This window comes from Podarcis tiliguerta (genome assembly GCF_965153285.1).
Source record: "Podarcis tiliguerta genome assembly, chromosome: 10".
Classification (NCBI taxonomy): Eukaryota; Metazoa; Chordata; class Lepidosauria; order Squamata; family Lacertidae; genus Podarcis; species Podarcis tiliguerta.
This window is the reverse complement of record NC_139543.1, coordinates 6,200,780-6,216,032: the sequence shown is the minus strand read 5'-3', so window position 1 is coordinate 6,216,032 and position 15,253 is coordinate 6,200,780. Positions and strand designations below refer to the sequence as shown.

The 15,253-nt window shown below is 43.1% G+C and overlaps 2 protein-coding genes and 1 long non-coding RNA gene across 9 annotated transcripts in view; 2 read left to right on the top strand and 1 right to left on the bottom strand.

Annotated features, from left to right (window-relative positions):
* Positions 1-2,640, top strand: part of NAPEPLD (N-acyl phosphatidylethanolamine phospholipase D) — a 21,851-nt gene extending 19,211 nt beyond the window's left edge. For 4 of the 7 annotated variants that reach the window (XM_083399897.1, XM_083399899.1, XM_083399900.1 and 1 more), the window contains exon 5: positions 266-2,640. In XM_083399897.1, the coding sequence (XP_083256023.1) occupies positions 266-394 (129 nt within the window). In that variant the 3' untranslated portion in view covers positions 395-2,640. The remainder of the gene's footprint in view (positions 1-265) is intronic. The other 3 variants (XR_014502117.1, XR_014502118.1, XR_014502119.1) reach the window with 1 other exon arrangement.
* ARMC10 (armadillo repeat containing 10) lies at positions 2,399-15,253 on the bottom strand. Its single transcript, XM_083400026.1, has 7 exons — positions 14,637-15,253; positions 11,858-12,006; positions 10,260-10,394; positions 7,037-7,213; positions 5,675-5,746; positions 3,168-4,945; positions 2,399-2,800 (listed from the first exon to the last, which is right to left on the bottom strand). The coding sequence occupies exons 1-6, from the start codon at positions 14,896-14,898 to the stop codon at positions 4,688-4,690; spliced, it is 1,053 nt and encodes a 350-aa protein (XP_083256152.1). The 5' UTR covers positions 14,899-15,253; the 3' UTR covers positions 2,399-2,800; positions 3,168-4,687.
* LOC310658319 lies at positions 7,225-11,960 on the top strand. The gene is made up of 2 exons (XR_014502226.1): positions 7,225-8,499; positions 11,841-11,960. It is a non-coding gene; the product is annotated as an uncharacterized lncRNA (long non-coding RNA).

Below are 15,253 nucleotides of genomic sequence, written 5' to 3'. Positions count from 1 at the left end.
ACCACAGCTGCACAGAGCAGTTGATTCATCCTGAAATAGCAGGATCAGCTCAATAACACTTGTTGCCGCAAATACAAGGTATGCATCAAGGGGGTAGCTCCATTCAGAGCTTAACAAGGACTTCAGCAGGAAAAAAGAAAAGTCTTATTGGATTTCGGTGGAACCAGAATTCCCCTTAAGTTTGCAAGACTAAAGTAGTCATACCTATCTATGAAGCTGTTTCACAACAGGCTTATCGCGTCCTGACTGCTTGTTTTCTCCACAGTATTACTTGGACCCTCCTGCTAAACTGATGGAAGCTCTAGACAGATACGGATTGAAAACTGAAGATTTCTTTGTCTTAAAGCATGGTGAATCACGAGACTTAAATATTAACGAGGATGGATTTGAATAAAAATGGGGGGGAAATCGATTTCTTATTAATTGTATCTGGGGGTGGGGGAAGCAATTAAGGTTGATACCTTTTTGTAAAATTTTGAACAGGATTTTTAAGATTTCAGGAGTTTGCATACCAGCCTTACAAAATTGCAAGTTTTTAATAAATGAATGAAATAGCACTTGATAGCATTAACTTAGCTGCACATGCCGTGTACATAAGGAGTTAATTCCATTGCCTGTGAAGTCATTTCACCTCTTTAAAACCAGTGCAGGTCACCTGCTAGAGATTAACTAGGCCACAATCCAGAAGACCCAAGAGGACCTGTGAACTCAAGGCTTTCTTGACATAGCAACCCTCCCTCCCTCACTGAACTGCTAAGTGCTTGAACCCTCCCTTCTGAAAAATCGGATTTCTGGTTTTAAAAATGGGGGATTACACTGAAAAACAAGGCCTACATACAAATGTAGATTTGGAGCACAGAGAGTGTAACCTTCTGTTAGATAAAGTGCTTATGTATAGAAATTGGTTTCTGCATGCATTTGACTGCAAGTCTGTTATAGTAAAATCTCCCATGGCAATGGCCTTCAGTTTACCATATGCATTGCTGTGCTTATGGGACCCCTTTCTGCCTTGGAGTGGGGTGGGAAGAGCACAGTTAAGCCACTCCATCATTTCCACCAATGATCTGATCAACAGGCATCGGGTGGAATTAGAAAACTGCAGATAGGTTTCCCTGAAAATGATGGTATGTGTGGATTCATATACCTGGAAGGTCTTGCTGAAATACCATTCATTTTTGTCAGGTGATTAGGATCAAAACCTTCATTTGCATACATCCCACTATCCTGTGAAATAGACACACTTTCTAATCTTTAGCATCCTTACTCAGATGCCAGGCCTGCCGTGATAGAACTTCCTTTCTAGTATGCATGTTTCAGATTGCATATTTTAAAGCAGAATCCTAACCATGTCTACTCAGAATCAAGTCCTATTTAATTCAATGGGACTTCTTTCCTCATAAGTGGGATTAGGAGCACAGCCTTATTGTTTAACACCAGAAAGGGCTTGGGTTTTGTTTTTTTTTGGATTAGGCTAAAATCTGAAATGATCTAGTTCAGGGCAGTCCAGCATGCATCCTGAGGGCCGCATGTGTCCCTCGAGGCCTTTTTAGTGGCCCTCAGCGACATTTGATGCTCCCCCCCTGCAGCCCTTGCGCTGCCTTCCCAAAGCCAGGTAAGTGAGGCACTGGGTCTTGGGAAGGAGGCATGAGGGCCCTGACAGGCTCCCAGAATCCTCCCTCCTCCCTCCCAAAGCATAATTAGCGCTCTTCCAGCTTTGGGAAGAAGGTGGGAGTTCTGGGACCCTGTCAGGGCCTCATGCCTCCTTCCCAAAGCCTTGCACCTTTCTTATTGGCTGTGGAAAGGCAGCATGAGAGCTGCGAGGCTGATGGGGACCAAATTTTGGCCTGTGCAGTAAGGTAGTGTGTGGCCTGCGGGTTCCGTGTCAAAGTACTCTTGCAGCCCACTTGGTATAAAATACTGGATTGCGCTGGTCTACTTAAAGATCCTGAAGCTACCATGATAGAAGTGGTTTTGAGTTTTACAACCAATATAGTAGCCACATGGAAAATGTTTTGAGTATTGCAGCATTAGTGTGAATAGTCCCAGCCCATTATCTCCCTTTGGCAGAATGATCACTTAGAGAATGTGCCCTGTGCCTTCGTAGCTGTTGGAAATTAAGAGGGTTTTTGATGGTGTCTTCCAACACAACTAGTTGCTAAAAGCACATTTTGAACAAAACACTGACTTTACTGAATGCTTGTACATTTTCAATTGCAAATGTAAGAGCCAAGTTTTGAAATTATAAAATGTGCCTTTTCAAAGAGTTCTAACTACAAAAAATGCCTATTTATGTTGCTGCTGGCCAGAAACTCTGTACACTTTGCATTGTGTTGTCACTGTGAAATTGTTCTAGCACAGGCCTGAACACTTCTTGTTTTGAGAATAAGCAAGCTGCATGTAACTGGAACCGTTTGTTCTCTGAAATCTTTATTCAGCTTGTTTTGTTTGTTCTTGCTCCTTGCCGCCAACTGTGGGTTTCAAATGAATTGGTTTGTCAGAATGATGTGGAAAAACATATACAAATTGCTTATAAAATTTTAAAAGCATGATATTAATTTGTTCAACATTGTAAAAAATGGCCAATTATACATGTGTCAAACTAGTAAAACTAATTTACAAAATAAAGATTTCTCTTGCTCAGAAGTAGTCATATCATTGAATAATACTTTGAGTATGTTTTGTTAATTTGACTTGGACTCTCACAATAAGAAATAACCATTTAATTTAACTACGCTCCTTTTTCTCTCCCAATTTTTCTTTAGTAGGATTTATCTTCAGCTAAAGAATAATATTCAACATACTATTCGGGACGCAGGTGGCGCTGTGGGTTAAACCACAGAGCCTAGGACTTGCCGATCAGAAGGTCAGCGGTTTGAATCCCCGCCACAGGCTGAGCTCCCGTTGCTCGGTCCCTGCTCCTGCCAACCTAGCAGTTTGAAAGCACGTCAAAGTGCAGGTAGATAAATAGGTACCGCTCTGGCGGGAAGGTAAACGGCGTTTCCATGCGCTGCCTTGGTTCACCAGAAGTGGCTTAGTCCTGCTGGCCACATGACTCGGAAACTGTACGCCAGCTCTCTCGGCCAATAAAGCGAGATGAGTGCCGCTACCCCAGAGTCGGTCACGACTGGACCTAATGGTCAGGGGTCCCTTTACCTTTACCTTTATACTATTTGCAGTTTTACATCACTATACACTTGTATTTGCTGTGAAATACAAATGGGAGAGTACTATGGCACTGCATTTGAAACATACTACTTTTTCATTTAATTGCTACTTTACATTTTATTCAGGTGTATGGGTTTGAGCTACTAAAACACAAATGCAATGAATTATGGCTTTGGGTACACTGATGTTCACAGCTCACTTGTTGGAGGACTTAAGTTCATCTGTAAGGCAGTAACATCATCTGTAAGGCAGTAACATCCTTTTGTGACTGATGAAATCTGTCATAACCAGGCTGCAAGGTTTCTGCCTCGAGTATGAACTCAACCATACATAAATCTGACCATCTTTGCAAAACAAAAATAAATTCCTTCCAGAGGTGTAAATTTAATTTTTGTGTGCATAATTGCAAGCTATTCTTTTTAGAGGGCTTAAAGTTAAATAGTAAATAAAAAAGCACAGAGTCTGATGATCTTAATACTCATTGTACTGGTATATAAAAAGAGGGTATGGGAGGCAGCAATGCCAACACATTACAAAACATTGTATGCTCATAGTAAATGCTGTTAGAAGAAGAGGAGGAGTTTGGATTTGATATCCCGCTTTATCACTACCCTAAGGAGTCTCAAAGCGGCTAACAATCTCCTTTCCCTTCCTCCCCCACAACAAACGCTCTGTGAGGTGAGTGGGGCTGAGAGACTTCAGAGAAGTGTGACTAGCCCAAGGTCATGTGGAGGAGCGGGGAAGCGAACCAAGTTCACCAGATTACAAGTCCACCGCTCTTAACCACTATACCTGTTGCACCCTTGCAGCTCGCTATACACAAGCTGTTCCTCATACATTTCAATAGAGAACAATATGGAGTTTTCTCCATATTTACATATGGAACTCACATACAACTCTGGAATACAGCCAAAATATTCTATCAGGTTTTCTCAGCTCCAAGAAGATAGATCAAGATCAATTAAAATATTTATACTACCAAGGCAGTGTACAAAAATATACAAACTGAATAAAACATAAGACACCAAAAAATACTTATAAGAATAGCTGGCTCATCTTTAAAATAATTAAATGTCTGAACTGAAAATAAATGACTTAAATATCAGCATTTTTTAAAAAAGTCTGAGACACCTGAAAAGTAGCAAGGATGAAATCAGCAACACAAAATGCCTAACTCCTATTTGAAATGAGTTGGACTCTTGAGACACACGGACAGCTTTAAATCAAAACATGCAAAGTTATGACTGAAGCATTTCTACAGAAATTAGCTCTACACAAATTGTATTTAGCAACATAAATGAACAGTACTGATCTACAGCTTCCATGTGTATTCTTCCATATAATGCTTTTCCATCGAGGTTGAAAGTAGTTTCATACATGCAAGAAGTTCTACTACTTTTCTTCCTGTTCCATGAACATGTAGGTCTACATATATATTGTGAGTCCGACATTCATAAGCCTCAGTTTAGGCTTTTGCATCTGGAATTTGATTTTGAATGGAGGCTTTTAACAATTTCCAGTTTCAGCACCGCTGCATTATCAGTTCTGCCACTTGTTCTTTTACTTCTGTGTCATGATGGCACAACAAAGATGTTAGTTTCTGAGTGCACTCTGTAGTATTCCCCCAGAGTACAGAAAAAATTGAACGTTCATTGTGATGAGGGACAGTAATGTTCTTGTCCTTTTGTGTAAGTTTTGTTAAGTTTGTGGCAAACACCAGGACCCTGAGCAAAACTTCTTTGTTTATGAAGGTGTCAAACAGGGATAATAAGAAGGGTGCCTAGAGAATTAAACAAACAAGAAATAGTTGTTCATAGGCATGAAAAAATAAGTGAACATACATCTTTTTAGTAAACATTATATGCATCACTAACCCACCTTCATGGGCTCTTAAGTAATTTACTAGCTTCTGAACTTCCCTATGCCAACCCAAAATCAAATTTTGAGCACCATACACCTCAGGCATTCTCCAGCTACTAACCTGGGGATTCCTTATCTCTGCTCACTCAGCTATAGCTATTTTAACCTTTAAAGGCCAATACGGCCTAGGACCCTCGTACCTACGGGACCGCCTCTCCTGGTATGTCCCACAGAGGAACTTACGGTCTTCAAATAAAAACATCTTGAAGGTCCCAGGCCACAGAGAGGTTAGGCTGGCCTCAACCAGAGCCAGGGCTTTTTCGGCTGCGGCTCCGATCTGGTGGAACGCTCTATCACAAGAGACTAGGGCCCTGCAGGACTTGACATCTTTCCGCAGGGCCTGCAAGACAGAGCTGTTCCACCAGGCCTTTGGCAATCTTCACAGAACTCTAGCCCAATGGTTGCCATCAATTTGATTGGAATTAATTTTATAATGAAATGATTTTAGAATGTTGTATTATTTTATTGTTGTTAGCCGCTCTTAGCCCGGATTCGGCTGGGGAGGGCGGGATATAAATAAAAATTTATTATTATTATTATTATTTCTTCAAATAGTAATTGTTGGAAGAAGCATAAAAAGTAGCATTACCTGAGCATTAAGGAGATGTTTCGTCATAGCTGGGTTTGCTGATAAATTCACAAGCACTTTTAGAACCTGAACCTATTAATATAGGGGGAAAGTTAATTTTAATAATATACTTTGGATTTAACACTACACATAAAATAAGCAGGATATATTAGGAACACATATTACTAATTTACTAATCATAAGATTTGCCAGCACAACTTACAAACTGCAGGCTAGGAGATCATAAAACAAAAAAATTAGATCTCACTTTTTCTGACAGTTCTAACATGGTGACAAAACAAAAATTATAAGGAGAAAAAATAGCAAAATAATATGAACCCAATTTTCTTGTAACAAGCATTTGTCCTAATTAGGAAATAAGCCCCTTTTAAGTTTTATCAGTACTTATTTCTGAGTAAACCAATACGAGAATTGGCTACCCGCATTGCAAGCTTCATAAATTACTCAGTTTGGGGGGTGGCACAGAAAGAGGGGTTTGCAGCACCAAACCAGCACACCACTTTGGGACCAGTCTTTAGCCAAGCAGACATTGGGTTTGGGGGTAAACCTATGAGCCCTGGTTTGACTGTCAATTACTCAGTCTGGAGGGCACTGCAGAAAGCAGGGTTTGTGGCACAAAACTAGCACCAAACTTTGACATCAGTTGTGTGGGGGGGGGGGGGGGAATCCGGAATTTCAGGGCCACACATTAATGAAGCTTGCATAGTACTCAGCGGAAACACAAAGTCAATCTGAGCTGTGAAGTGTAAACTAACCCCAAAGCTGCAATGCAGCTTGACCAGTGACAGCAACCTTATTCTTCTAGGAGCCTTTGCACCTATTCTTAATTTAAAAGTCACATCCATCTTTCAGAAGTATAAATCTATCCTGAATTCTCAGAGAATCCTGTTTTCTTCTAATAATGTGTGCTTCTGTAATCTAAAGAAGAAACATTCAGAACTGTTCAAAACAAGCTCTGCTGTTATTTTCACTCAAAGTAAACAGGTTGAGAGTGATAGAGAGCCATCTTGTGGTGCCCGTAACTTACAAAGGAACAGGGAACGGAGTCCTGCTAAGGTCTTTTCTAATGAATTGACCAAAAAGCAATTGTTTTAATGCTCTGGTTCAAATCCCTTTTCTAATTAGAGTTAACATTTTTTTGAGTTGGCTCTGGAGTTCAGAAAGCCTAAATGGTCCTACTCCCTCACTTTTTAAAAAGAGGTGAGTAAAGAAAAATCAGCTAAAAACATTTTCTACCCCCTTTAACTTATGTGCATGACTACTATTAATTTTCAAAGTAATTTAATACACAGAGAATTAAAGGGCAAGAAAAGCAGAATCCAAAAGATTTTCCTCCTAACAAGACAGAGCATCTTACGGTACCTGTGTTCTTTCATTTCCTTCCGAAAGCATTTGAAGATAGCATGGTATGAAGCTTGTCATCATGCAATGATAGTCATTGGTAACGGACATATTGGTTAAAAATCGAAGCCCAGCCAGCTGAAGTTCAGAGTTCAAGGGGGATGAATCTGTCTCCTCACAAACTATGGTAATGTATATCTTAGGGTAGGGAAAAACAAAAACACGATCAGAACAAACCACTCCCAGTGATAATCCCACTGTTATCATTAAAAACAAAATATTATCGCTGTTGAACACAAATTGTGAACAAATAAGCAAAGGTAGCGACAAAGTACCTTTTTTTTAACATGAGGTATAGCGAATGCTGCTAATTTAAACAATTGGCAAAACCTTTTATCACAATAATCCTTCCGTTAACAACATATTCTAAATGTAGAGTTATCTGTTTTCTTCTCTGCAGATGTTTAAAGTATTGTTAATACCATATGCAGTGGTACCTCGGGTTACATACGCTTCAGTTACATATGCTTCAGGTTACAGACTCTGCTAACCCAGAAATAGTGCTTCAGGTTAAGAACTTTGCTTCAGGATGAGAACACAAATCGTGCGGCGGCGGCACAGCAGCAGCAGCAAGAGGAGGCCCCACTAGCTAAAGTGGTGCTTCAGGTTAAGAACAGTTTCAGGTTAAGAACGGACCTCCAGAACGAATTAAGTTCTTAACCCGAGGTACCACAGTATAAGCCGACACAAATATAAGCCGAGGCACCTAATTTTACCACAAAAAAACTGGGAAAACTTATTGACTCAAGGATAAGCCTAGGGTGGGAAATGCAGCAGCTACTGGTAAATTTCAAAAATAAAAATAGATACCAATAAAATTACATTAATTGAGGCATCAGTAGGTTAAATGTTTTTGAACATTTATTTCAAAGAAAAACAGTAAACTAGCTCTGTAAGTGGAAAAGAGGGTCAACAAAAACAATATGGTATCAACAATAACTTTAAAAGTACAAAAACCTTCATCTCTCTCTCCCTTCTCACTATACTCAAACTACTCCCTCTTCCATTCCTCAGCTGTCTCATGAGAGCTCTCAAATATTCCACAGTACTTTACTCGAACCTCTTAGCATTGTTTAAAACTGCCAGTTTCCCTCGTCCCCTCCAGCCTTTCAGTGTTTTTCCCTTCTCACTGTCATGCCACACTCACTGCTCTTGTGCAACCTGACTTCACTTTTGCTTGCTGCCTTTATGCAAATCCAGGATTGTGATGCAGCAACTACAAACCCTCCAGTGGGGGCTGCCACCATGAAAGTCTTTCTTCCTAGGCAAAGAAAGGTATCTTGTGGACCAGAAGCTAATTCTGGACTAAACTTCGGAAGCCCACAGGTTTAATTTTTAAGGAAGGAAACCTCTTCTCAACGGATAAAGGGGATTCTGGTGCTATCTTACCCGACGTTTCCAGCACTGATGACAACAGAACACAGGTGCTTCCCCCCTCCCCAAAAGGGCCTCTCTACCCCACTGGTTCACCCAGCCTTCGGTCTGAAAACATTTGATATACACATATCAAAGGGCTCGAGTTCAAGCTCCGTCAAAGCTCCTGGGAGATTTGCATTCACTTCTCGCAGGAGGGGAGGCGCCCACACGGGCAAGAAAGACGCAGCCCAGGGCTTGCAGCCGAGGGAGCCAAAAGCAAACCAGGCCCCTTCTTCCCGCTGACCCCAAGGTGCATCTTCAGCCTCTGAGGTGCCCAGGTACGGCAGGAAGTGTCAGGGGAGCCAAGGTGCGGGAAGCGGGGCGGTGGCCTCACCTAGGGAAATGCGTAGGCGAGAAGCTGAGATCGAGGCTCTGCAGCCAGCGCAGCACTGTCCGGGGCAGCCCCGCACACCTCAGGCTAGTGGAGTAGGACATGAGGAGAGGCACCTTCCCTTCGCGAACGCTTTCTAGAACCATAATGGCAGTTGCCACAGCAACCGCCACCGCCACTCTGTCTGGTTTTTGTTTAAAGGAGCACTGCCACGCATGCGTCGGAATGCCTGGGCTTCTTTAAGCGTTTGCACATGTGCAACTGCAGGGCTGTTTGCACGCGCGCAACTTTGCCGCTGTTAGCGGCAGCGGAGGAGGCTGTTTTCAGGTTGCTCGTTCCTCCGCAGCCATTGCCTACAGCAGCAAAGGCAGCAGAGGAGGAAGGAGCAGCCTGAAAGGGCTGCTTCTTCCGCCGCCGCCAATAACAGCCTCTGCCGCTCGCAAGTCATCCGCACTGCACCAGAGAACAAGTCAGTGGGACCCTCACTCGAGTATAAGCCGAGGGGGGCTTTTTCAGCATAAAAAATGTGCTGAAAAAGTCGGCTTATACTCGAGTATATACGGTAGATTAAGGGGCAACACCACCAACTGTCCCTACAGTTTTAGGTTTCATCATGCAAATTCAAGAGCCAATTCATTGCCCTCTGAATACAAATACAGTGGTGCCTCGCAAGACGAAATTAATCTGTTCCGCGAGTCTCTTCGTCTTGCGAAGCACGGCTATTAGCGGCTTAGCGGCTATTAGCGGCTTAGCGGCTATTAACGGCTTAGTGGCTTTAAGAAAAAGGAAACAAACTCGCAAGAACTCGCAAGACGTTTCGTCTTGCGAAGCAAGCCCATAGGGAAATTCGTCTTGCTGAACGACTCAAAAAACGGAAAACTCTTTCGTCTAGCGAGTTTTTCGTCTTGCAAGGCATTCGTCTTGCGGGGCACCACTATATTAAAATTGGCATGTCGTTATATTTATTTTCAACAGCACCTGAACTTAAAGTAATGTAGGTTGGATGACTGTGACAAGAGAAGTAAGTCATCCTATTTTTTGCTCATCATTAGTGGTCCTCTTCTGAATGCCCTTCCCTTCTTATGTCAGGTGGGGAGTACCAGAGAGAGGGCCTTTTCAGCCGTGGTGTCCCCCATATGGAAAGCCCCTTTGAGTTATATTTATGCTAATCTTTGTTATTAATTTGGTGTTGCTTATGACTTTGAGAGCTGTCCTGGGAGTTTTAACTGAAGGGCAGCATAGAAAATGCTGTAATTAATCATTATAAAAAGTATTTACCTAATCAACATTACAGGGGAAAGCTTAGATCACATTGAAGTCAACGGGAAAGCTTTCATTGCTTTGAATCTAAATGGGATTGCACAAAAAGTTCTTCATATAAACTCATTATTTATGCACAGAGTTTTCCGTAGTAGAGTTTGTTGCTTTTAAACTTACCTTCATCTCTTCTTGATTTTTAATATTCATACTCAAGTTATTAAGTGCATTCAGTGCTTTTTCTTTCACTTTAATGTCAGGAACTGAAAGCATTTTTCCAACAACGATAAGCCCGCCTAAATTTCGAATGATATCCTACGAGTTAAACAGAAAAATGTGTGATATACAATTATCTTAATTTAATTCCGGGAGCCAAACAAAATATGTTTTAACTGTTATATGAATTCTGCTTGAATCAACAAAGAATACAATGAAGCAAGTGGATTTCATTTTTATCTAATCTGTAAAAACTACTCTAGGCATAGCACGTGGGTAGACACTGCGAAGGAATCATTTTCCCCCTCTTCCCACCTCTCCCAAACTACTCCAACACACCAGGACACTCTCTTCAAGTGGGACTGAGTTATGCAGGAGTTGGAAGGGGAATGAAAGTGCCTACTTCCTCACAAGTGTTCATGGAACTGCGGTTTGCTCATGCAAAGGGCTCTGTGCATCATCCTTGCCAACGACTGACATCTCTCCTTTTTCTCATTGAGGTAAGGTACAGAACAGTGTAGTACTCTCAACTTAATCTCCTGTTTCCTCTATAAGGGCTCCCCCAGATGACCTGTTTACTGAGCATTCAACCTGATTTACTTGCACAAAGCTTATGTAGAGGATAAATAATATCTGGTCTCTACTGAGCATTTGTTCTGATTTGTCTGCAGGGCGGTTTATTACAATGAAAATTTATCCTGATTTTCTTGCAGGGCATTCATATATCTTTCCATTAATCATTCATTTATTCACACTTTTCAATGCATTTCCTCATCCCTTTCCAAACTACACAAAGTCTTTCTTTTTTAAAAAAGTGGATTTGTTGAGCTACAGCAACAGAGCCCTAACTGCGCAATCTGAAAGTTTGTGTTCTTGAGGCCCTCTCCATGATAATGAGAGTCTGGAGGCACCACTAGCATTGAGATGGGACAAGGCACTATGGGTCTGCTTAGAATTCTGTCACTTAAGCTGTGGAAGTAGTATTAGTCCTAGAAAAACGCACAGCTAAGTATTACAGTTACCTAACACAGTGGCAGTGGCGTAGCGTGGGGGGTGCAGGGGGGGCCGGCCGCACCGGGCGCAACATCTGGGGGTTAGGGTTAGGGGGCGCAAATCCATGGGTTAGGGGGCGCAAATCCACGGGTTAGGGGGCGCAAATTACTTGCCTTGCCCCGGGTACTGACAACCCACGCTACGCCACTGCACAGTGGTTCCCAACTGGTGGTCCATGGACCCCCAGGGGTCTGCGTAATCCACCCAGGGGGTCCGTGGCACAATTCACAATTCCAAAAACTACCGTAGAGATATAAATATTTTCAAAAGCCATAGCTTTCAAAAAACGGGGTCTGAAGTACTTCACTAATTGAGAATCACTAACCTAAATAGAAGCCAAGATCTTCTTGTAGGTTTGATTTTGAAGATTTATACCCCACTCTTAGATTATATGATCCTGATCCCAAGGAAACAAATTACATTGTTTTAATTAGTTTTTACATGATTATTACTTTATCTTATTGTCTTTCATATATTTTCTTTTCTTTTAAGCAAAGAACAATACTTACCTGATTTGTAGAGAATGCAGCACTGTTGCTCAATGTAATCAAGGCTTGCTCCTGAATTGTGGGATCCTTCGTAGAGTCAAGTAAACGAATAAGATTCTGTATATGGTGTGCCTCCAGATCATGGGATGATTTTGGAAGATCCACGTTTTCTAATTTTAGAAATTTGAGAAAACATAAACAATTTCTACAATAGTAATTTAATTGTGGGGGGGGGGGAGAGGGGAAAGGAAGGAGAGGATCAAGGCCACAATCCCTTCTGGGCAGCCTTCCCAGGGCAACATCATCATGTCAGTGGTGGATTGGGCCTGGGGTAAAACTGGGTGGAGCAACACATTTTAGTTTGTCTTTTATGCAATGGGCTAGTTGCTACATAGGCTCACACGCCACTCCCTATCCTCTCTACCCAGACATCAAGGACACATTCCAGCCATGCACAAACTGTTAGAGTGTAAAGCAGGGGAAGTGAGGGATATGGTCTGGGGAGAGGCGTGTGTGACTTGGAGAGAGTCCCAAGGGCCAGACAGAGGGGGCTACAGGGCCACATTTGGTGCCTGGGCCTAAAACTCCCTATCCCTGGAGTAGAGTGTTAACACCTGCCTCTACATTGCATATTTGAAAGGCTGCAGTAGTCTACAGTGGTTAATGTGTGTATATGCACTAGTTAAAACAATTGCACTACAACTTTTTATTTTACATTAAGCATTTCTTTGCATTTCAAACCTGTGTAGCTACACTCTGAACTATTATAGCCCAATGACAAAGTTTGACATGAACATAAAAGGCTGTGTTAAAACAGAGGTACATTTTGGTGACAGTGGGCAGATCACTAACTCAGCTCTAATGACCAATTAGTAAGATGCTTATGATAATAAAGTCCTATTTAACTGGATTTTTATGGAGCAGAATAAAGCAATGAATGTTGTTCTCCCTGCATCTGAGGATGTCTGTTCTGAACCGGTGTTTGACATTTCGTCTTGGAACCAATAATAACCATGTATTTCCTATTTATTCTCCCTCCTAGGACACTGGGCTTGGGTTCATCCTTATTCTTTACTTAAAACTGCATTTGTCCAATTGGCTCCAAGCCACCTCGGAAACAGTGTGGAAAGAAGAGGAGGGCGAGACATATGGTATTTGAAACAGGGTTATTATACCTTATCAGCAGTTGGTCTAGGTAAGAATCAACAACCTCGTTATTAGCTATGGGTGCCTGAAGAAAAGGGTTCATTTTTTTAATAAATAAAAAAGTCTCTAATGGCAAGAGGGGAAAGAAGAGCCTCTGATCAGGCTAACTGCAGAGAAGCTTGCCTGCCTTTAATGAGTCATAATGTTTTGAACAACTAACAATCCAAGAATGGATTGCTAATTAGCAGCAAATCATGGGATAAATTGCACAACTGCACTCTACTATTATCAGTAGTAGACTGCAGGCCAAAATGCCTAGCTAGATAGGCCCTTGTAATGTTATGTTACTAGCATGTACATAAATAACATGCAAACCCCTTGAACTGTGCTTCTGACAAGTGATTGAGGAGTCCTAAACAGCTCTGGTCTAAGGGATTGTTGTTTAGTTGTGTCCGACTCTTCGTTACCCCATGAACCAGAGCACGCCAGGCACTCCTGTCTTCCACTGCCTCCCGCAGTTTGGTCCAACTCATGCTGGTAGCTTCGAGAACACTATCCAACCATCTCCTCCTCTGTCGTCCCCTTCTCCTTGTGCCCTCCAACTTTCCCAACATCAGGGTCTTTTCCAGGGAGTCCACTCTTCTCATGAGGTGGTCTAAGGGATACACAGCTGTATTTCTCTGCACTTGCCACCGGTGTATTCAGGGCCGGATTTAGGTTTGATGAGGCCCTAAACTACTGAAGGTATTGGGGCCCTTTATATGTCCAGCTGTCCTCTGTCAACAACAAATTGTTGCTGTTTTTTGTATGGAATATATGCTACAGTGGTACCTCTGGATGCGAACAGGATGCGTTCCAAAGCCCCGTTCGTATCCTGAAGCGAACGCAAGCTGCATCTCCACGTGCGTGGGTCGCCGCTTCTGTGCATGCGTGTGACGTCATTTTGAGCGTCTGCACATGAAACCCAGAAGTCACGTGTTCTATTATTTCTGGGTCTCCGCGGAGCGCAACCTGAAAACGCTCAACCTGAAGCAACTTCAACCCGAGGTATGGCTGTATATGGTAGCTTATGGACCTAATGGGTATCTAAAACCATTTGCACATAACAAAATATGTATTTTATCGAAGTAATTGTTGAACTGAAATACAATTAAGAAGAAATATATTAATAGTGAAATACAGTGGTACCTCGGGTTAAGTTAACTTAATTCGTTCCGGGGGTCCGTACTTAACCTGAAACTGTTCTTAACCTGAAGCACTACTTTAGCTAATGGGGCCTCCTGCTGCCGCCGCGCCGCCGGAGCACGATTTCTGTTCTCATCCTGAAGCAAAGTTCTTAACCTGAAGCACTATTTCTGGGTTAGTGAAGTCCGTAACCTGAAGTACATGTAACCTGAAGCGTATGTAACCCGAGGTACCACTGTACAATTAAGAAGTAAGTATATTAATAGTGAAATAACTATTAAGCTCTAACTTAACATTTTGGAAATGTACATCCAGTTTTTTGAGGGGCCCCCAAGAGAGTGGGGCCCTAAGCTATAGCTTGTTTAGCTTAAACGTAAATCCGGCACTGGGACTTCTATCATCTTGAAAAGCGCAAAGTCGGTAACTGGAAAATGCATTAAGAACAAAACAAAGCGCCCGGCGCTCTTACCTCGCCGAAGGTTTTCCGGCCCCTTCCGGCCCGGGCTGGAAATCACGGGCATCGCCGACACTTTCTGCAGCAAAGGGCCCTCGGGGGCGGCCGCCCGGTGCTGCTCCTGCCCTGGACGAACATCTCCCCGCTTTGCCCCGGCTCCTCCCTCGCGCCCCCTTCCCCCGCTGGTCGCTCGGTAAAGGCAGTAGCAGACGCCGGCCCCGACCGCCAGCCCCGCCACCAGCCCCGTCCGCACAGACGACCCTCCGCTCTCCCTCATGGCCGCGTCTCTCTCGGCCCCTCAGAGATCCGCCGGGCGAGGAAGGAGGAAGCGGCCATCAGCGGCTCCGCCTCCCTCGCTTGGCGGCCTGGTAGAGCAACGGCGCCTCGGCGCCCCCTTGCGCGCATCCAGACCTTCGTGCGCAGGAAGCGCGCTGGGGAGATCTCGCGCCCCCCCCCCCCAAGTTTATTATTTCACCGCCCCCCTCAGCCTCAGAAGTAGACGAAGCAACGGAATCATCCATTCGCTTTCTCCCTTCAGAGCCTCTTTTAACCGCGCTCTTCATACAGGGAGGCTCTTTTTAGTGCAGTTCGTAGTACTTAAAAGCGCAATCCTAAACCCAGAAAGATGGCCC